This window comes from Barbus barbus (genome assembly GCF_936440315.1).
Source record: "Barbus barbus genome assembly, chromosome: 3".
Lineage (NCBI taxonomy): Eukaryota > Metazoa > Chordata > Actinopteri > Cypriniformes > Cyprinidae > Barbus > Barbus barbus.
The window spans coordinates 20,234,481-20,256,714 of record NC_136731.1 but is presented as its reverse complement, the minus strand read 5'-3'; the positions used below and the strand labels follow the sequence as shown (position 1 = coordinate 20,256,714).

Here is a 22,234-nt window from a genome sequence, read left to right as displayed (position 1 = left end):
ACTATTCAGAATAACATCAGACAAATGAAATTAACAAATAAAATTATTTAGATTTATAGGAGCACGAAAAGAACAAGAGTATTTTTTATTAATATGATATGAGGTTTTTTTTTACTTGCATTGCGAAAAAAAATGAAAATAATCTTCATGTGTTTAATGCAATAAATAATTTTAATAGAACATGTTTAAGTACATTTTTTTAAATGATCTCTGTGCAAATCAATGCAGTTTGAAACTAATATCAGCACATTTACTCAAGCTTATTGTCATTAACTAATGTTGTTGCAAGTCTGACATGACAAGTGTTTGTTAAGATTATATTTGGTCGTGAACCCTTTCTCACATTTTGTACAAGTGTAGGGTTTTTCTCCAGTGTGACTTCGCAGATGCATGTCTAGAGTGCATTTCTGAATAAAGCCTTTTCCACAGAGCGAACATTGATATGGCTTCTCTCCGGTATGGGTGCGCTGATGGGTGTACAGGTGTCCTTTCTGAATGTACCTCTTTCCACAGAGCGAGCACCTGTATGGCTTCTCACCTGTGTGGCTCCGCTGATGTATCGTAAGCTGACTAAAACACCTGAACCTCTTCGAACAATAGGAGCAAACAAAACGCTTGTCTCCTGAAATAGTGTTGGCACTGTTTGTTCTTGTGGAGTTTGATGCACTCAAGCTCTGTGCGTGACTGAAAGACATGTTTGGTTCACCATTTGGCACAGTCTGGTTCACTGTGATTGTTCTGGGTGAGGGGTTTCTGTTCACTTCTGGTGTTTCTGCTTTAGATGGGACTCTTGCTGTTGCGTCTCCTCTACTTCCTCTGCCAACACAAGGAACAGTTTTGAGAACATCCTCGATGGGTGACAGGCTCACAGCTTCACCACATTGGGTTCCTGTGGTTAAGTGAGAGTAATGTAAGTGGAAGGAAGTTATAAATTATTTAGAAACACCGGCAAATTAAAATTATCCACCATTATACAACAGTTAGTTACCTGCTTCACTGTTGTCTTGACCAATCCAAACATCTACTTCCTGTTGCTCCTGCTTTACCATACTAACTGGATGGTTTACCTCACACTTCTGCTCTGGACTGTCCTTTGACATTGTGACATCACATTATATCTCATATTTGTATGAAATAGAAACATTACATTTTCAACAGCTCTTTTGCTTAAAGGCCATTAATATGGATATTTACTTGAAGAGAACCTACTTGGTCTTGCTCAATTACTGTTGGGACGCCTTCTCTTGGTCCTCTACGCCTGTTCAAATGGCTGTGCATCTCTTCTTGGCTACATTCACTAATAAAAAATAGAAAAATAAAAATGTAAGTCTCTTATGCTCAAGGCTGCATTTATTTGAGAAAAAAAAGTAATATTGTGAAAAATTCTTAAAATTTAAAAGTAACTGATTTCTATTTGAATATATTTTAAAATATAATTATCCATGTGATAATTGGACAAGACTGGAGTAATGATGCTGAAAATTCAGCTTTGCCATCACAGGAATAAATTACATTTTAAAATGTCATTATAAATGGTAATATTTCTCAATTGTATTGCTTTTACTGTATTTTTGATTAAATAAATGCAGCCTTTTTGAGCACAAGCAACTTATTTCAAAAACATTAAACAATCTTAACTATTCCAGTATAATCTAAATGAGTATGGTTCATGACCTTGACTGTGGCCAAGTTATAGAGTTATAGAGACTGCATAGAGTTTATATATATATATGTGTGTATGTGTGTGTGTGTGTGTGTGTGTGTGTGTGTGTGTATGTGTTAAATAAACATTTGGTTGCATATATTTGTCTCATGAAGTATATGAAATTCCATGCTAAATAAGTGCTAAAGAGTGTAAGTACCTCTTGAGACATGTGACCCTCTCTGTCGGTGTTTGTCCAGTGTTTGCCAGCGGCTGGAGCTCCATCAGCCTCAGTCTCTTCCTCAGAGAGCTGATTTCACTGCGGCTGCGGGTCACCTCCGACAGCAACACTTCACACTCCTCATCCACGAGCCTGCCTATCTCTAACACTGCTGTCTGCACAAGTGTGTCCATGATGGACGCTAACTGAGTCTGGAAAGAGGAGAGAGTGGACAGCATCTCCACAAACTATCGAAAGGAAGTCAAACTTTTTTTACAGATATATACAGAATCGACTGCTATTCATATACTTTAGCTAGTCGTATGTTTTAACGTAATAATGCCAAATAAAATGTTTCCACAGTTGTAATCTTACACCGACGGTTCCCTCTCCCACTATTTCTCCTATCTTTAGCTCAGTGGAAATGATTTATCAAAATATGGCGGACTAGCGACATCTATTGAAATGGCGCCGTTTGATTGCGAGCCAGAGGGAAAATACACTGTTGTAAATATAATCTTCGATTATTTACTGCTGATATAACGTCTTTTTGCATCTATGGAGAAAATGTTTAGGCTCCCAAAACATATAATAGTCTTAAATTGTCGCAGATAAATTGGAATTCCCTACATATTGTGATAATGCTATATGTGACCCTGGATATTATATTATATTATATTATGATGGTATTTGAGACTCTAATTTGAATATTTCGAAACTGAGCTCGACTCAAGTCAGCACTACATTACCCAGAATGCAACAGTAGGCAACGTTCTCTGCGATTGGATGTCGGTCAGAGCGCGTGAGGGGCACGTAAAGGAAATCTCACTATTAAGAAAACATTCCTTGGTGAGTGAAATGTAATTTCTTAGTTTTTACAGCTTCCTTAAGGAAGTTTAAAAGCACGAAGCATCATTTTGACGCGTTATTATTATCCGAGTTTGTCGGTATAGGCTCTTAGTGCACTTATACTACGACTCACATTTCGGTGCAATACTTCCTTCATTCATTCGACTTTATTAAACCTGCACTGCCCAATCAAATTCAACAGTACACGTTGTTCATAAGACCTGTATTGCAGGCAGCTGTTAACTTATTGTTTCCTTTTTCTGATCATGCAAAGTTGAACGTATGTATTTGTGCATTGCTTCATATCTGAACTGACTGGCATAATCATTGCCTCTCTTTATTTCAGAGAATTATGTCTGGACGAAGAGTGGTGGTTTTCCCCTCAGTGGCCGAGCTTGGAGCCACTCTGGCCCAGCTGGTGTCCTCTCGAGCAGAGAAGGCTCTCAGCACAGGTGGAAGCTTCTCTCTGGGCCTTTCAGGAGGGAGTTTGGTGTCCATCCTGAGTAAGGAGCTGCCTGCTGTCCCAAACCTGGACTGCAGCAGATGGCTCGTTGGGTTTTGCGATGAGAGACTCGTTCCATTCACTGATCCTGAGAGCACTTATGGCTTATATAAGGTAACTCGGTGCATATTAGAAGGAGTGGCAGTCTTTTACTTATACTACAAAACCTGTAGAGCTAAACAAGTCAATTCATAGTTTTCAGTCACATGACACAGAGGCCAAGAGGTAAAACATCTATAGAAATGCTACACAGTCCTGTAAAAAATTTAGATCACCCATCAAATGAATGCAATCAAATATATGGGAACAAACTGCAAGTTTGGGCAACTGCAATTCATATACAGTCCTTCGTAAAAAAATTAGTTTACCCAAAAATGAACCTTTACTCAGCCTCAGACCATCCAAGATGTAGGTAAGTTTGTTTCTTTGTGTAAAAATTCAGAGAAATTTATCTTTACATCACTTGCTCACCAATCATGGATCCTCTGCAGTGAATGGGTGCCGTCAGAATGAGAGTCCAAACAGCTGATAAAAACATGACAATAATCTGGGCTGATCGTGTCATGTGAAAACTATGATTACTGATTGATTTTTATATCTTACAGAATCAGTTGTTTGGGAAAATCAGCATTCCAGAAGAAAGGATTTTGGCTATAGATCCTTCATTGCCTGTGCAAGAATGTGCTGATGACTATGCTGGTAAACTGAGCAAGGTGCAATTTCGTTTTCTAGACAGATTACATAGATTTTCAATTTTTTTTTTCAAATACATATCCCTTAATAGAATTTTGTCATTGCAGGCTTTTAACACAGAGAAAGTTCCAGATTTTGACATGCTGTTGCTGGGAATGGGACCAGATGGGCACACCTGCTCTCTCTTTCCAGATCATCCTTTATTACAGGTTTCAGATAAATTCTTAATAAAGCAGCAATTAATGGTTTTTATATTAATATCTGTTATATTAATATAACATCTACTTTTAGTTTAGCATGTCACTTATTACGAAATCCTGTTGCTCCTGTCCTATCTGTTTTGGTATGGTTTTGTGTTTATTGGCTTTCTTTTTTTAAAGTATCTTTGTGTTATGGGACATGTGATTTTGTAGGAAAGCCAGAGGACAGTGGCGCCCATCTCTGATTCCCCCAAACCACCGCCTCAGCGTGTCACTATGACATTACCCACAGTTAACGCTGCTCGATGTGTAGTGTTTGTGTCAACTGGGGGCAGCAAAGCTCCTGTACTCAAGGTAAGCACTTTCTATTTTGTCTCAGTCCAGACTTTTGGACCCCATTGTATATCTTTAATTGTCATTGTTACATTTTTACCTTATTAGTTCGATATTCCTACTGCTCCAATTTTGATTCTGTATTTTCTGTACTTTTATAGCAAGTATTGGAGGGTGGAGAAGGCCCTGCACTTCCAGCAGCTCTGGTCGAACCTAAACAGGGAGAACTCTTCTGGCTAGTGGATGAGCCAGCAGCTGCCTCCCTCATGTCTCCGGTGGAGAGGCCAGGTCCTGGAACAAAGCTCTGAATTTAGGAGACAGAACTTTTAGAAACACTGTCTAGTATTCTTATGGAGTCCTTAAAAAGCCCTATGTTTGCACAGATTTTTCTTCACAGCGCTTACACACGAAAATTATCATTATAACCATAATACTACTGTAAAACTATTTTGGGATATATGAAGCTTTCTTATTGTATGTATATATATATATATATATATATATATATATATATATATATATATATATATATATACAGAACAGAAACACTGTTTACTAATGCTACATTAATGCTACATGCTACATTGTGACTTTTTATCTTACAATTAAACTTTTTTTCTCATAATTGAAAGTTTATATTTAACGTTGCTGACTTTTTTCTTAGAATTGCGAGGAAAAAAGGAACAAATTGTGAGATATGAACTTAGAAATTCAGGGAATTTTTTTTTAAAAATTGATAAGTCGTAATTACTTTTTTATTATTTTTTTTTTAATCCTGTGGCAGAAACAAATAAAGTAAAATAAAATACAGATTATTGGAGTACGTTTTAGAATGAATCAGAATGAGCTTTATTGGCCAAGTATGTTTACACATACAAGGAATTTGTTGTAGTGACAGAAGCTCCACAGTGCAACAGAAAGACAGTAACAGGACAGGACACAGGTAATAAAACAAAATAACAAGAAATAGCCAATAACCAATGTACAAAGCAGCAGAAAAAAAAAAAAAATACACAATATATAATATAGGCGACTATGTATGTACAGGTCAAGTATGTGCAAATGAGAAAATAAAAATAAAATAAGTGAGTGTGGTGAATGGATAATGAATTAGTTGTGTGTTCTACGTTTATTTACAAGAAAATACTATTCTACAATACTTTCTACTTCAAAATGCCATGTGCAATTCAGTATGTTACTTGCCGTTTCTTTGCAATTATTTTGGAAATTTACTTGCCATTCTGAATGAAAATTGCTTTTTTTCAGTGCATAGTGTCTGGTGTTATATACAGGGTTATTACAGTTACACACGTGGTCACAATTGTTGGCACCCTTAGTAAATATGAACAAAGAATGCTGTGAAAATAAATCTGCATTGTTAATCCTTTTGATCTTTTATTTTAAAAATTCACAAAAAAATAACCTTTCATTGGAGAAAAATCATTTAAAATGAGGGGAAATATCATTATGAAAAATGTTTTTCTCTAATACACATTGGACACAATTAACGGTACCCTTTAATTCAATACTGGAATGGCCATAGCAGAAGCTTGGTTTTGTGCCCAGCGGCCCATTTTTATGTTGCTTTTAAGGATTGTTTTTGGATTATTGTACGGTTGGAAGATCCCAACATGGCCCATTATAAGATTTCTAACAGAGTCAGTTACTTATTGATGTTTTATCTGTTGATAGAATCAGTGATGCATGTGTCTAAACTAGATGTCCGGGACCTCCAGCAGAAATATAGGCCCACAACATCAAAAATACAGCAGTATATTTCATTGTACACATGGGGTACTTTTATCCCTGTGTTCACCAAACCCATCTTGAGTGTTTCATCTGACCATAGAAGCCAGTCCCATTTGAAGTTCCAGTCGTGTCTGATAACTGAATATGCTGGAGTTTGTTTTTGGATGAGAGCATTTTCTTTTCTGGAAACCCTCCCAAACAACATATGGTGTAGGTGCTGTTTGATATATTGTTTAAAGTTTTCTATGGGTACCAATAATTGTGTCCAACGTGTATTTGAGAAAAACATTTATTTCATAATGAGACCCCCCCCCCCCCCCCCCCCCCCCCCATTTTCAATTGATTTAGTTAAATGAAAGGATAGATTTTTGTAATGAATTAATAATGCTGGTTTATTTTCATATATATATATATATATAGAGAGAGAGAGATGTATACATTTTTGAATGCATTATGAAACTGCTAGATATTTTTTATGAAGACAGATAATGATTTGAAATATTAAATGAATGTAACGTGTTACTATCAGTGCCCTTAGTTTGCAGATTTACCAGAAGGTGTCCCTCCCCTTTAAACGTCAGCGTAACATCCCCTTTAACTCGCTCGTCTTCCAAACTGCAGTGTTGTCAATGCTGGCTGATTTTGGTCGGCGGAATTATTAAAACTAAAGTTACCCGTTTTAACTTTCTACCTCTGGGTGTAACTGTGTGGGTTAGCTTTAGCTGCAAGAGCTTGAATGCTTGTTTGTAAAGAGTGTGTGCTGTACAATGCTCTGGTTCGTGTTGTTCGTGTCGGTGCTGTGGTCCTGCCTGATGAACACTGGACCAGCTCAAGGATACTTCCACGAAGAGCGCTGGAGTCCGGAGTCTCCTATATTAGCTCCCCGAGTAATGATCGCTTTCATCTGCCGTAACGCCCAGCACTCGCTGCCACATTTCCTCGGTACTATCGAGCGCCTCGATTACCCTAAAGACCGGATCGCGGTGTGGTAAGAGTGTGTGTGTGAGTGTGTGCAGCTGCTCAGAGTCAGATTCTTATGTTACTGATGTCATAATGGTAGAATCTCATAACACGTCATAATGCTTGTAGTGTGCGCGTGCAGAACGAATTTTCCATTACTTCTAAGTGTTCCAAAAGTGTCTAACGTTAGTACTTACTCATAACATACTAAGTGATAACTACATTTCCTCTGTTGTTAATAGTAGCAAACTTAACGTCCGAGTAGTACGCTGTTTCCAGTTGTTAACTATTTCTTAATAGGCAGCGGCTATTTGCACTAAGTCCAAATAGCAATAGATGCTATTTACACTGTGTAAATAGCAATTAGATGCTATTTACACCAAGTGCAAATAGCATATTTTTTTAGTGACAGATGCTATTTACACTAAGTGCAAATAGCGATGGATTCTATTTACACTAAGTGCAAATAGCGATGGATTCTATTTACACTAAGTGCAAATAGCAATGGATTCTATTTACACCAAGTGAAAATAGCAGTATTTTTTAACGATATGCTATTTACACTAAGTGCATAGCTATAGATTCTATTTACACTGTTAAAATAGCAAGATGTTCTGCTATTTATACTACTTATTGCAAATAGTGGCAATTATCTGCACCTCAGTATTGTAGTACATTATAAAACAGTACGCAGTAATAACGTACTGAGTGTAAATTATAATTTTAATTCAAATTTATTAAATGGATGCCACCTTATTGGGACAAAAAAGCCCCCCCCCTACACCTACCTACCCTAACTCTACCCGATACTTTATTTTCAACTTTTTGATTATTTCCTTATTTTTTTATTAAAAATAAATGCCTTTCTGATGCGATATGAGATTTGAAAAGGGAGAAAAAAATGTTTGGAAAAAGGTGGGCTCGAACTCGGGTCGCTCGCCTCAAAAAGCATGCACCGCGGAGTTAGTGTAAATAGCCTTTGCCAACAAGATGGGCTATTTGCACTTAGTTATTAATATGTACTAGGAATTATTACTATGTTACAAGTAACTATTCTAGTACTTAATAGTATCTACATGAGCTGCACTAGTACTTCATTATTAGATAGGCCTACCCCTGTCTTTTTTACCAGACACTAGTATCGCGTTTTTGACCCTGGAGCTCAAAACCAGTCATTAGTAGGACGGGTATATTTGTAGCAATAGCCAACAATATATTGTATGGGTCAAAATGATCGATTTGTCTTTTATGCCAAAAATTAGGATATTAATTAATATGTTCCATGAACATATTTTGTAAATTTCCTACCATAAATATGAAAACTTAATTTTTGATTAGTAATATGCATTGCTACGAACTTAATTTGGACAACTTTAAAGGTGATTTTTTTTTTTTTTTTTTGCACCCTCAGATTCCAGATTTTCAAATAGTTGCATCTCAGCCAAATATGGTCCTATCCTAACAAACCATACATCAATATAAAGCTTATTTATTCTTCTTTCAGGTTGTGCATAAATCTCAATTTTAAAAAATTGACCCTTCTGACTGGTTTTGTAGTACATGGTCAGATTTGTTACTTGTTGCACTACTTTCAATTGCTTTTTGGACTAGGGTTTCATTCTTGGTGCCTGTGAACATCTGTCTGCCAGCAACTCAATGTTCTGGAAGGCAAATTTAAGGGGGAAAAAATTAGATGGGAGGGGCTTTGCCATACTTACTGTGTCCTGCTCATCTCTGCCAGCATTACTTGAAATTTTCCCTTTAAGTTGTCATTGCCCTAACCAGTGAATGAAGAGCTCTGTTGTAAAGGTGTCAGTTACCAAGAATGCTCTGAAGCTTGCCGTAGTCGTGGCACAGATTGAATTGTCATATAACGACAAGGAAATAAACATAATACAATCAGTTTAGCTGCTTACGGTGCTCTTCAGGAGTGAACACTGCAAAACAGAAATGCATTGAAATTTTATGTGGTAGCATATGGGTCTCACAGACAGCATGCAGATCAAGCTTTTTTGTTAATAAATAGCTGTCAGGTGATGGAGCTGTGGTCTAGAGGTTAGTGCACATGCCCCAACACGTTGATGTTAACATCCCAGGTTTGAATTCGGCTCGTGTCATTTGGTGACCCCATTTCGCCTCACTTCCCTTTGCTTATTTTTATTCTTACTGTATATAAAAAAATTAAAAACGAAAATTCTGTCATTTACTCCCCTCGTCCTGTATGATTTACTTGTGTGGAACACAAACGAAGATTTTCAAGAATATAGGTAAACAAACATGGACGTCAATGGGAACCAAAACTGTTTGGTTACCAACATTTTCTTAAATACCTTCCTTTGTGTTCAGCAGAAAAATGAAATGCATACAAAATGAGGGCCAATATGATAACAGAATTTTAATTTTTGGTTGGATTATCCCTTAAATCCATTAATTGTTTTTTTTTTTTTTTTTTTTTTTTTTTTTTTTTTTTATATGACTGAACTCACACGATTACGTTAAGGTACAACAACAAAAATAACGGTTTAAGGTTAGATTAAGTAGAAATAGCTTTTTAAGATAACAAGTGCACAGTTTCACTTCTGCACGATGGCAGAAGTGGAAATTAATGTACATGAACCTAGTTTAGTCAGTTATGACCTAACATAGTTATTATTAATGCAATGGCACTCATATAACTAGGGGCCTCAGAAACCTTCTGCCTCAAGATTATACTAAAAAGTATTAAAAATAAATAAATTATTATTAATATATATAACTATCATCTGAAGTAAAATGTTAAAATAATAATAAAATATATTAAAATAAAAATAGTACAAATATTTATTTTCCCCCTAAATAACTTTTGAATTGAAGAACATGCATTTCATGAAACTTCTGAAGTCACAAAATGATTGTGGTTAATTAATTTATTATCAATATTTCTAGTTTCTGTTAATAAAAAGGTTTCGAAAACAAGCAGCTTTGTCAATTGCAGCACAAATACCGGAAATAGCTTGTATTGTGCTAAACAGCAAGAGGCCTTTGAGTAAAAAAGGTTGAAAACCACTGATATAACTGTTTGATAATAGACTTTGTAAAAATCTGACTTGAAGTTCCCTCAAGAATCAGTTTGTACTGTAGTAGTAGTAGCTGTTGGCCAGAGTTGATGGGTTAAGTCTGTTTGGATCTGTAGAGCTATGCTGTTTCACGCTCTGCTCTGGGAGACTCATCTGTTCATTCTGAGACAGAGCAGGTGAAAACTAGGATGTGTGGTTTAACTTATGTCTTCACCAGAATGGGACGCTACCTGTCTGTTTACTTTCTTTGTTACTGTCTCTCCGTGATAACCCGATAGCTTGGCAGTTTCACTTCTCATGTTCTGCTAACCTTTTAGACTAGTTCTGCTATAGAGTTTAATTTAGAGCTTTTGTGTTTCTTCACTCGTTTCCCTGTTGCTGGTCTAAATATACATTATGCACTGAAATGTCTTCTTAAATATGGTGTGATTATACTCTGTGAGAGTGCAGGTAATCATAATCTTGTGGTTAGCCCATGCAATCTTTAGTTTCAACCAGATAATGTATTCTGTAGAAAGTAAACTGCATATAATGAGCACCGTTTGTATGTTTCTGGCAGGGTGGCAACCGACCACAATATTGACAACACTACTTACCTACTGCGAGACTGGCTCATCAATGTACAGAAACTCTACCATTATGTGGAGTGGAGACCAAAGGAGGAACCAAGGTTTGTCATGTTTCTTCACTTGTGGTTTCATGGAACTGGTTCATTTTTGCATTTCTTGTACTACATTTCTCATTCAGAAAATATCATGATGAGGAGGGACCAAAGGATTGGACGAATGAGCGCTATGCCTACGTCATGAAACTGCGGCAGGCAGCACTTGACTCTGCACGAGAGATGTGGGCAGACTATCTTATGGTGAGTTTACTTACCACACACTGTCCTCTCTCTTCGTTAGGACCATGAATCTCCAAGTTGGTAAATAGAGACTTGTGGCTATTGAATGGTTTAATTATTGGTTAATCATCTGATTATCATGATTATTTGATCTTTCTACTTTGGCTCTCAACGAAGGCGGATGCATTTTTCTTTCCTCTCCTACCCTTACCCTCCCTGCTTTGGTCTCTCGTCTCGTCTCGTCTACTGTCTAATACTTGAGAGACTCTCTCTGCACTGCTCTCCAAACAACTGGTCTCCCAACGCAATTGACCTCATTTTTGGGTTCGGGGAACCTGGCTGTCCTGCTGGAACGTTCGCTACTGGCTACACGATGGACGCATGGGAGAGATGGCGGGTCGTGTGTCTGGCGGCTCTTTCCGTGGAGGACATTGAAGACATCTACCTATTTGGAACCATGATAACGGGGTTTCTGCTGATTGGATTAGACTTTGCCCTGGGTTATCAGAGAATTCAGAAGACGGGAACAGCTGTCCAAAGCCTCACAAGGCTGCCCGTCATGATTGAAGCAGTGGGCAGAGCGGTCAGCACTGAGACTGAAACTATCAACCGCAATATGGATTTTATCACGGATAAGCTCATGGCTTTGCTGAGAAGAATTGATGGATTTGGAGATAGAATGGAAAAAGAGAGTAGCTGTGAAATTGGTATGCAGCTACTCGCCCCAAGACCAAACAATTCACAATCTTATCTTTCGGCTTCCCAAAACAACCCCCTGGAAGAGCGCTGCAGTGAGACGCTCTTGCATTCCTCCCCCATTGCACAGACACCTGCTGATTGTCGACTCCATCTGGGTCCCGCTCAAGGCCATTTCCATGGCAATTGCTGTGTCGGTATCACAATCTGTGGACTGAGACAACTTGATTTGAATACCAGCGTGGCGAATCTCCATGCTTACAAATACACGAACTCACATCACACACATACCCATATATACAGACGTTCCATTCACCCCCCCACCCCCGATCCCTCGCCTTCGCCGCTTTGTTTCCGCCAGTCCGACAGGCGGGTCTGTGACCGGCGCTGAGAATAGCTGCTGGACCGGATGGCTGTTTGTAGGACCTGGATTACCCCCCACCTGTTGCAAGTCGTGTGTCTATGGTGTATTGATTATGTGCTTTTGTTGCTTGGGTGTTTTTTCCTGTTCTCACACTGTACTCCCATAGGAGCATAGTCTGGGGGTTATTTTTTTTTCTCCCCTCCTTCCTCATGTTTAAGCTGTATTTCTTCCTCAATTCCCTGTCTTCCTGTCCTGTCCATCCCCCTGTCATATTGTATTGTATGTATGTTGTGTATGTATGGACAGGTTGATGGCTAATTTCGCTGGTACTTGTGACTAGTGACAATAAAGGGCTACTACTACTGCTACTACTAATCTCTGTTATTGAGATAACTGAAGTAATCGGGCAGTGTAAATTTCAATCACATTTTGCCATTCAAATAAGGTGAAATTTAAGAGCATAAAGAAATGCCATCAACTGTGGACTCTTGTGTCTCATTTTCTTGTGTTTTAGGGAGAAGCAGGGGAATCATAATTCAGCACTACATTGCAAAGTTTTACTGCAATTAGTATAGTTCACCCCCCCCCCCCCCCCCCCAAAAAAAAGGCTTAAAATGTACTCACCCTCAACCCATCCATGATGTAGATGAGTTTGCTTCTTCATAGAAACATATTTGGAGAAATGTAAAATTACATCATCAGTTGATCCTCTGCAGTGAATGGGTGCCGTCAGAATGAGAGTCGAAATAGCTGATAAAAACATCACAATAATCCACACCACTCCAGTCCATCCATTAACATCTTGAAGTGAAAAGTGGTGACCATTACTTTCCATCCTTTATCCATAAAATTGCTTACTCCAAAAAAATTTTGTCTGAATCAGGAGAGAAATATGCACAAATGAAGTTCTGTTTATGAGCCAAAACAGTCCTAAACAAATGGATCGGTGGATTTTGGTGTGAAAGCACAACGGGGGATGAACAGGGATGCACTCTGGTATTTTGGCCAGAAGTGACGGTTTAAATGACGACTGTCAAAGGCTACATGTGAACACTCATTAAGTACATACAGTTCTTGAAACTTCTTAAATTACAAAATAAATCAGGATTAGGGCATGACTCCCAGTTTCTGTAAGAAATTGAATCCAAGCCGTATTGAATACACTGAATACACTAGAAGAAATATCTTAATGGGGGACCCTTGAATACTGTGTTGGACACAATCAATAACATTGAACACCACTGATTTAGACTCGTGATTGACTTGAATTTACTTCCTGATATGCCTTTTGGTGATGCTTGAGTAAGCTTTGTTTTTGTAGGTAGCTTATGCATGCATGAAAATGTATTGTTATTTTATATCTTTCCAGATGATTGATTGTGATAACCTCCTGATCAACCGAGACGTCTTGTGGAAACTGATAAAGGAGAACAAGACAATTGTGGCACCAATGATGGAGTCTCGTGCTGCCTACTCAAACTTCTGGTGTGGAATGACATCCCAGGTACTGTTCCTCTGAATACGTGTATGTAATCTTTCACTTTCTTCAGAAATAGGAAAAAACAAACATATCAAACTTCTCCAGGGCTACTATAAACGAACCCCTGCCTACATCCCCATGCGCAAGCAAGTGCGTAGGGGTTGCTTTCCTGTTCCCATGGTGCACTCGACATTCCTGGTTGACCTGCGGAAAGAAGCTTCCAGACTGCTTGCTTTTCACCCACCACATCCAGACTACACCTGGGCTTTTGACGACATTATAGTCTTTGCTTTTTCAGCCCGCATGGCAGGTAGGTGTAACTTTCAGTCCACTGCAGGCGAGTTTTAAAGGCCACTGCACACTGAGTCCAAAATTTTCACACGTTAAAAAATAAATACGACCTCACGTTTGCACACTGCCTCCAAAACTTTCGTCTGTCAAAAAAAAAATCGGATCAGGTTCGATTTTCTATATTTTCGCATCCATAGTATCCATTTTGATTGGAAAGGATGGGGAATACAAAAAAAAATGGAAAAACGCATGCGAAAATTTCAGACTCAGTGTGCAATGTTTAGTGCAGTTTATTTACAAAAGGTGATCCAAAATACAAACATAATCCGAACAGAGACTTGACTTGATATGAACAGACTTGAACAGAACAGATTTGGCATGAACAGACTAGACTCACAGACAGCAGGTTACAACATCAATATACGACAACAGACAATGGCAACATGATGGCTACTTATAGCAAACAGTACAGGTCACATGACAAGAACAACCAATGAGAGACCAGACACATGACTAGGACAACCAATCAGAACATGACACAATGAACAAGAGAACCAATAGCATGAATACATGAGGGCAAGGGAAGCATGAAACAAACAGGGACCATGACTAAACAGCATATCACAGGGTGATAGACAGCCATATCACCCTGTAGCCCAAGACTGGTTCCCCACTGAAGCTAAGCAGGGTTGAGCCTGGTCAGTACCTGGATGGGAGACCTCCTGGGAAAACTAGTTTGCTGTTGGAAGAGGTGTTAGTGAGGCCTGCTCACCCTGTGGTCTGTGTGGGTCCTAACACCCCAGTATAGTGACGGGGACACTATACTGTCAAAAAGCACCGTCTTTCGGATGAGACGTTAAACCGAGGTCCTGACTCTCTGTGGTCATTTAAAAATCCCAAGATGTCTTTCGAAAAGAGTAGAGGTGTGACCTCGGCATCCTGGCCAAATTTCTCCATTGGTCTCTGACCATCATGGCCTCCTAATCATCCCCTTACACTGATTGGCTTCATCACTCTGTCTCCTCTCCACCAGTAAGCTGGTGTGTGGTGGGCGTTCTAGCGCACTATGGCTGCCGTCGCATCATCCAGGTGGATGCTGCACACTGGTGGTGGACGAGGAGACACCACCCCTCACAATGTAGAGCGCTTTGAGTGCTTAGAAAAGCAGAAAAGCGCTATATAAATGTAATGAATTATTATTATTACTATTAAACTCCAAAATAAAAGACATGAAAACATGACCATCAAACAAAACCCCACGTTACAGTAGGTGCCACAACAGATACCCACAATGCATGCCTGTTAGCCTAAAATCAAAATCATTTATGTCGTTGCAAACCTAAATGACTGACTTTATTTTGTGGAGCACAAAAGAAGATATTTTGAAGAATATTTACAGTGAAATCCAAACTTTTGGACCACAGTGACTTTTTTAAATGGCAAAAAAACTAGTTTTTTAAAATATCATCTATTATGTTCCACAGAAAAAAGAGCATCAAGTAGGTTTGAAATAACATGATAGTGTATAAATGATGACTGAATTTGCATTTTTGTATGTACCATTCCTTTAAGATGATATTGTGCCTATTCACACTTTTATTTGTATTCTCTGTGGTTTTTGCAGAGGTACAAATGTTTATTTGTAACAAAGAGATTTATGGGCATCTCCCAGTGCCTCTTCGTGCCCACAGCACCATGCAGGATGAAGCTGACAGCTTTATTCATACTTTGCTGGAGGTCAATGGTACGTTTCAGCTTTACAAAGAAGAAAAAAGTATACTTGTGCTTTATCAAATGTAACCACCTCTTTTAATTTCCAGTGCGAAATCCTCCAGTTGAGCCTTCCAGATACTTGTCCAAACCTGTCAAAAGACCTGACAAAATGGACTTTGATGAGGTAAACATGTGGGTTAATTGTGCTGATTGGAATGGTTCTTTTTTTAACATTGTATTCAGTGTGCTTTTTATGTGCTTTAAAAGGTGTTTATGATCAACCTCAAGCGGCGGGCCGACCGTCGTGAGCGCATGCTGAGGGCACTGAGAGAGCAAGAAATCGACTGCAAGATTATAGCAGCTGTTGATGGCAAGTAAGTTCACTTCTGTTACCTTCAAACAAATGCAGCATTCATTTCTGGCATGAAACATTTGCTCACAGCCTTTCTTTTAAATGCCAGAGCTATGAACGTCAGTGAGGTCCATACTATGGGAATCCACATGCTTCCCGGCTACAGTGACCCATACCATGGCAGACCTCTGACAAAAGGAGAGCTGGGCTGCTTCCTGTCCCACTATAACATCTGGAAAGAGGTCTGGATCAAATCCCAGTTTGTAGTTCTTTTCCCAAATCTAGTGAGTCACCTAAATAAACTACCATTGAAATGTACCATTGGTTGGTAAAAATGCATTAAAAACACTAATACTGTAAAATATTAATAACAATTAAAATAGCTATGTTCTAATTTATTCCAGTAGTATCAAAGCTGAATTTTCAGCATCATTACTCCAGCGACATGATCCTTCAGAAATCCTTCAGTTGCTGTTCAAGAAAAATATCTTATTATTATCAATGATGAAAACATAATAATGTTTTGAAATATTTTATAGCTTAATATTTTTGTGGAAATCATGACCCTTTTTTTCAGAATTCTTTGAAGTTCAAAGAACAGCATTTATTTGAAATAGAAATCCTTTGTAACATCATAAATGTCTTTACTGTCACGTTTGACCAACTTAATGCCTCCTTGCTGAATATTGATGAGTATTAATTTCAGTCAAAAACATTTGTAAAAATCTTGCTGACCCTAGAATTTTTAAAGGTAGTATAGGCATGACTTCTAATACAGAATCGTAAGTGAAATAAAACTTCACGGACAGCCGATTTGTCATTGAACAAAGCTTCTCACAAGGTAGCAAACATGGCTACCTATGTTTTGGAAGAGCTTTGTATTAATATCTGCCGTAAAATATTGTCTAATTAGGCAGCTCACTAGGTTTTGGAAGAGAATGTGAATATAGACTAAGGGTTTTTGAGAGCATCTGAAGCTTTGATGTTTGTATGCTTTAATACACAGATTGTAGACAGAGGCCTGAAGACCTCACTGGTGCTTGAAGATGATTTGCGGTTTGAGATTTTCTTCAAGCGCCGCCTGCAGAATCTGATGCGTGAGGTGGAGAGTAAGGGTCTGGACTGGGACCTCATGTGAGTGGCTCTTTTTGTGTACAATCATTGGCTGCACTCAATTTCTGGTTTATGTATTGATGGTAGCTTTGTTCATGTCGGTTGTTGTGTGTTTTTGCAGTTATGTTGGGAGGAAGAGGATGCAAGTGGACCGACCAGAGAAGGCAGTACCAAACATTCGTAACCTGGTGGAGGCGGACTATTCCTATTGGACCTTGGGCTACATGATGTCATTAAAAGGAGCCAAAAAGCTCCTCAAAGCAGAACCACTCAGTAAAATGTTGCCTGTGGACGAGTTCCTTCCTATTATGTTTAATAAGCATCCTGTGTAAGTATTACAAATGGAGGAAATTTCTACACATTTTCATATATGCAAGTAATATGAATTTCTGCACATCCCAAGTAACATTACTTACTTCTAGATCAATTATTGAGTGTTTTGTCATCAAGAAGGTCCTGTGATTTATAGTCTAAAGCGAGTTTTAGAATGTAATCGATATCGGTCAATCAAACACACTGAACACCAAAACATAGAGTGTATGCTTACACACACAAACAAACTGTGAGAAATAAAATTGAGTTTTTCTCACAGTTGCAAGTTTACATCTCACAGTTCTAACTTTTTCTCAGAATTGCAGCATATAAACTTGCAAAGTCAGAATTGTGAGATGTGAATTTAGTTACCTTTTTTTTTTATGTATTCAGTGGCAAAAACATCGTCCATAGCCAAATGTAATTTCTTTGAACACTTAGTTGCATATTAATAACAACTAAACGTGTTATAGTTGTATATAAACTTATATTAAATACAGTTAATTGGCAAAGTTTTCAGAAAATGTATTTATTATTGTTGTTATTATATGTTTTGCCTTTGTCTAATTTCACTCTGTCTTCATCTTTACTTCTAATACCATCATCATCTTCAGATCGGATTACATGGATCAGTTTGAGACGAGGGACCTGAAAGCATTTTCAGCGGAGCCCTTGCTTGTGTTTCCGTCACACTACACGGGTGAAGCTGGGTATATCAGTGACACAGAAACCTCCACGGTGTGGGACAATGAGAAAGTGCGCACAGACTGGGACAGGAGGCGCTCGGGTAAAACCCGGGAACAGGCTGAGATCAGCACAGAGGCCCAAAACTCAGATGTGCTCCAGTCTCCTCTGGACAGAACAGCCCGAGACGAACTATGATGCATTGTTTTGGACACACCTCTAAACTTGCTTCTGGGGGCAAAGTCTAGTTCCACTTTATAAGCACAATATATCTGACCAGAAGAGGCCTTTTTAGAGATTTTTTTTAAATAGGTTGTTTGCCTGGAAAAAAAAAAAAATGTTTTTGAGTTTAAACATCTGTCCCTTTATTTGTAGATCCAATTTGTAACATAGGCCTGATTGAGCTTTCTGATGACAACAGCATCTGTTCTTCACTTTATCCTGTGATAAAAATGCCAGGAGCCGGATTCCTGAAGATCTTCTTAAGAAAGATTTACTAAGATAAATGTTAAGTTTGTAAGGATGTTCTTAAGGGCAATTCTTGAAAAATTCATAAAGGAGTAGTTCACCCAAAAATGATAATTTACTCACCTTCAGGCCATCCAAAATGTCAATGAGTTTGTGCATCAGAGCATTTTTGAGAAATTTAGCATTACTTCACCTACTCACCAATGGATCCTTTGTAGTGAATGGGTGCCGTCAGAATGAGAGTCCAAACAGCTGATAAAAACATCACTATAATACAAAGTAATCCACTCCGGTCCATCTATTAATGTCTTGTAAAGTAAAAAACGGTGTGTTTGTAAGAAACAAATACATCATGACATTTTGACATCGTGACTTGTGGCCAAAATATGTGTTCATAATCCATAATAACGCTTCCTGCAGCTTCATCTAAAACAGGGCATAAATTTGCATAATCAAGTACCATTTACAAGCAAAAACAGTCTAAAACAATAATATTTTGGTTATATAATAATATTATGGATTATGGACTTGTGTATTTTGGCCAAAAGTGCCTTAATAATAGATTTGTTTCTATAGATTACATAAGGCATGATGGACTGGAGTCGTGTGGATTAGTTGTGTATTATTGTGATGTTTTTATCAGCTGTTTGGAATCTCATTCTGACGGCACCCATTCACTGCAGAGGATCCATTGGTCAACAAATTTTCATTTTTGGGTGAACTATTCTTGCAAGTTTTGTATTCTTGTAACAGAAAAAAGGCAAGTTCTTCATTTTGGAAATGAAAATTCTCTCACCCTCATGTCGTTCCAAACCTGTAAGACCTTTGTTCATCTTCAGGACACAAATTAAGATGTTTTTGATGAAATCTGAGAGCTCTCTGACCCCTCTGAAGAATTGTTGAATAAAGTCATTATTTTTGTTTTGCACAAAAAGTATTCTCGTAGCTTCGCAAAATTGAAGTTGAGCCACTGATGTCACATGGACTATTTTACAGATGTCCTTTCCTTGCTTCGTTTCTGGGTCTTTGAACATTGCAGTTGTGTTGCTGTCCATGCAGAGTCAGAAAGCTCTCTATCCCTTTAAGTTTAAAAATAAGAGGAAAACAGCAGCTAAGAAGAATTTTATCTTAAGGATATTTTCCGTCCACTGGTGTTTTTAGAACAGTTTGATTAATCAATCTGAAAAAAAAAGTTGAAATAATCACATGTAGCTAATATTTTTCTTGCAGTGTTCACATTCCAGACATGAACATAGTCATTCTTAACAATAGTAAAAGAGACATGAAACGTTGTTATTTTTAGGCCTTGTGATACCATTACCCTCTTTGTTGTGTTACTTCCCTTCATCAGAGCCAACAATCATAAACGCCTCATTGTGTGGTTTTTCTGTCGTGTCATCAGGACAGCAATTAAAGGTTTACACACATTCCACACGTCAACAGTCCCATTTTTTGGTTCTCACTTCTTTGCTTTTTTGACACAGGACAGCTGATCAGGCTTTAAATGTGCTTGATATGAATTTGTGTCATTGCGCTATTTAGTCACAATGTTGCTAAATCACTATGTATGTAACTGTGACCGTATTTCACCAACTGTGCCTTAAATATAAAGAATGGTTAAAACATTTTCACTGGAAGAAATATGTCTTTTTATTTCCAGCAGACTCAATGGAGGCTGCATGTCATTTCCGTAGAGATACTGAATGACGTGCCATTTATTTTTGACCATTTTTCAGCCATATCAACATTATATCTGTCTTCCAGGTTTATTTATATCACAGCGGTGTAGCCATAAGACAAACGCCATGCTGCTGGCACAGGTCTGCAAACTATTTTCCTGCATGCTGAAGATAGATGATGATGTGTCTATTGCTTTGAGTGTAGATCTCACTTCATTGGTGGGTAAAGTTAGCTTAAATGCTTTAGAGGATATATAAAAAGATTCAGATTCGGAACAAATTATTGCTATAGGATGTTGTGCAGTAGCTAATTATTGTCACTGCTGATTTTACCAGTGTTGTGAAGCACAACAGATGCTACCATGATGTTGCATGGCTTTGAGACACTGATAAGTTAATTTGTTAATTAACACAGTTAATTAACAGTTTTTCAATTCATGCAGTATATGGTGTACTGAGATGTAAAACTGATCGTCAAATGTACCTTGAAACACCTGTGTCACTTTAAATTTGAACAGAGAAATTTGAAAAGAATGATCCTTCAGAAATAATTCTAATATGCTGATTTAAACCATTTCTTCTTATCAATGTCGAAAACAGTTGTGCTGTTTAATATTTTTATGGCAACTGTGAGCATTTACGTGAAATAGAAAACTTTTGTAACATTGTAAATGTCTTTCCTGTTACTTTTGATCATTTTAATGCATCTTTGCTGAATAAAAGTATTAATCTTATTGGCCCAAAACTTTTGAACAGTTGTGCACGAGTAATTGTGATTTATGTATGTTTCAGAGTTCAGTAATCTGTATTTGTTCTGGACTCCAGCATAGGACCCGCTCTGAAGCTGTGGCAGTCCCATGAGGTTGTGATCTCAGAGAATATCATTACCTGGATACTGGAAGGCCAATCATTGGAGCAAGGTGTGTGTTTGTGGGCACTGTATCCTTTTTACTATGATAATATATGTTTTGCCTTTCTGATACCTCGTGACAGGCTGGTTCTTGGTGTTTTAGAGTTGCTTTATCTCCTGAACTGAATGTGTCAACTCGGGTTTTTTTGTCAGCCATGTGATCATTTTATGTGTCTTCCACCTTTTTTACAATCTGTGTCCCTAAAGCAGTCCTGAGGTATTGAGTTAGCATCATCTGGCCACGCTGTCATCCACTTTGGCAAGTTTTAGAAGTGGTTTAATGTGTTTTTCACATCGGACTGTGTAGTTTTACTTTGGAACAATGTGTTGTCTCTCCTTGTTGCAAAGTTCACGTGTTGGTAGAACTTCGGCAAGACTGACTTTAAGTTTACCACCAGATATTATGAAAAAGTCGTCAGGGTTGTTGGTTTGTTGTTCACTGATAGAGCTTGTGCAGTTCACAAAGAGTATCCACAGGCAGCTATTCACATTCACTTGAAATATTTCTTGAAAATATGTCAAAATACAAAGCCATATGAAACCAACTAATGTCCGCAGGTCTATATGTGAGGAGAACAGAGATGATTTTGCTCAAAATCAATGAGTTGGTCATCACGGAGTCAGCACTTCACCGCGCTTCCTGTGTCTCGACCACCATCAGCCAGCAGGGGGCAATGCTATGAGGATACATTTCATTGGGTGAATGCTAAAGCAAGATTATTTTTTTTTTATTTTTTTTTTTTCTATTGCAAAAATAATAAAGAATACAGTATGATGGAAAACAAGCAGAAAAGAACAGTATGTACAAAAGAACAAAGTACCTTTCAATAATAAACAAAACAAAAACAAAAAAACATGGATTAATAGATAGAAAATAAATGCAAGTACTGCTAAAGCAAGATTTCAGGCTGATTTATTGCTAATTCAAGGGTTTTTACGGCATAAAAGTTCCTGTCTGGTATTCTTTTGATGCAACATAAATGAAGTAGTTCCAGACTCAAGAGCCTTTGAAAGGCCACAAACAAAGAATCACAAACAAAATAACATTGCAACAAACGCTACCACAGAAATATCTCAGGCCTTAGCAGAAGTTAGGGGTGTTAGGTGTGTCTGAGAGTGATAGT

The 22,234-nt window shown here is 38.0% G+C and overlaps 3 protein-coding genes across 5 annotated transcripts; 2 read left to right on the top strand and 1 right to left on the bottom strand.

Moving 5' to 3' along the window:
* Window positions 1-147: 147 nt before the first annotated feature.
* Window positions 148-2,296, bottom strand: LOC306848992 (uncharacterized protein). 2 transcript variants are annotated; one of them, XM_079383799.1, is made up of 4 exons: window positions 1,863-2,296; window positions 1,195-1,297; window positions 989-1,091; window positions 148-889 (listed from the first exon to the last, which is right to left on the bottom strand). In XM_079383799.1, the coding sequence occupies exons 1-4, from the start codon at window positions 2,099-2,101 to the stop codon at window positions 270-272; spliced, it is 1,065 nt and encodes a 354-aa protein (XP_079239925.1). In that variant the 5' UTR covers window positions 2,102-2,296; the 3' UTR covers window positions 148-269. The 2 variants fall into 2 exon arrangements, with proteins under 2 accessions (XP_079239925.1, XP_079239926.1); XM_079383800.1 differs by having other exon boundaries at window positions 156-889; window positions 1,210-1,297.
* On the top strand, window positions 1,962-5,009 carry LOC306849017 (6-phosphogluconolactonase-like). The gene is made up of 6 exons (XM_079383853.1): window positions 1,962-2,711; window positions 3,058-3,327; window positions 3,819-3,926; window positions 4,014-4,115; window positions 4,320-4,460; window positions 4,601-5,009. Exons 1-6 carry the CDS (start codon window positions 2,649-2,651, stop codon window positions 4,745-4,747), a joined length of 831 nt encoding a protein of 276 aa, XP_079239979.1. The 5' UTR covers window positions 1,962-2,648; the 3' UTR covers window positions 4,748-5,009.
* Window positions 5,010-6,777: 1,768 nt separating this feature from the next.
* colgalt1a (collagen beta(1-O)galactosyltransferase 1a) lies at window positions 6,778-20,148 on the top strand. Of its 2 annotated transcripts, XR_013782293.1 has the most exons (13): window positions 6,778-7,176; window positions 10,764-10,874; window positions 10,952-11,069; window positions 13,478-13,612; window positions 13,694-13,898; window positions 15,504-15,623; window positions 15,700-15,776; window positions 15,860-15,966; window positions 16,054-16,186; window positions 16,951-17,078; window positions 17,179-17,385; window positions 17,984-18,601; window positions 19,244-20,148. XR_013782293.1 is itself a non-coding variant. In XM_079383768.1 (12 exons), the coding sequence occupies exons 1-12, from the start codon at window positions 6,956-6,958 to the stop codon at window positions 18,249-18,251; spliced, it is 1,830 nt and encodes a 609-aa protein (XP_079239894.1). In that variant the 5' UTR covers window positions 6,794-6,955; the 3' UTR covers window positions 18,252-20,145. The 2 variants fall into 2 exon arrangements, 1 of the variants encoding a protein (XP_079239894.1); XM_079383768.1 differs by having other exon boundaries at window positions 6,794-7,176; window positions 17,984-20,145.
* The last annotated feature ends 2,086 nt before the right edge of the window (window positions 20,149-22,234 follow it).

What these genes read in the sequence shown, in the direction of transcription:
- LOC306849017 (XM_079383853.1), top strand. Translation starts at nt 2,649, where the DNA reads ATGTCGGTCAGAGCGCGTGAGGGGCACGTAAAGGAAATCTCACTATTA. An exon ending in TATTAAGAAAACATTCCTTG is followed by an intron (nt 2,712 to 3,057) that starts GTGAGTGAAATG and finishes TCTTTATTTCAG; the next exon opens with AGAATTATGTCTGGACGAAG. An exon ending in ATGCTGGTAAACTGAGCAAG is followed by an intron (nt 3,927 to 4,013) that starts GTGCAATTTCGT and finishes TTGTCATTGCAG; the next exon opens with GCTTTTAACACAGAGAAAGT.
- colgalt1a (XM_079383768.1), top strand. Translation starts at nt 6,956, where the DNA reads ATGCTCTGGTTCGTGTTGTTCGTGTCGGTGCTGTGGTCCTGCCTGATG. An exon ending in TACTTTGCTGGAGGTCAATG is followed by an intron (nt 15,624 to 15,699) that starts GTACGTTTCAGC and finishes TTTAATTTCCAG; the next exon opens with TGCGAAATCCTCCAGTTGAG. An exon ending in ATAGCAGCTGTTGATGGCAA is followed by an intron (nt 15,967 to 16,053) that starts GTAAGTTCACTT and finishes TTTAAATGCCAG; the next exon opens with AGCTATGAACGTCAGTGAGG.
- LOC306848992 (XM_079383799.1), bottom strand. Translation starts at nt 2,101, where the DNA reads ATGCTGTCCACTCTCTCCTCTTTCCAGACTCAGTTAGCGTCCATCATG. An exon ending in ACCAAGTAGGTTCTCTTCAA is followed by an intron (nt 1,092 to 1,194) that starts GTAAATATCCAT and finishes ACAATGTCAAAG; the next exon opens with GACAGTCCAGAGCAGAAGTG. An exon ending in TCAAGACAACAGTGAAGCAG is followed by an intron (nt 890 to 988) that starts GTAACTAACTGT and finishes ACTTAACCACAG; the next exon opens with GAACCCAATGTGGTGAAGCT.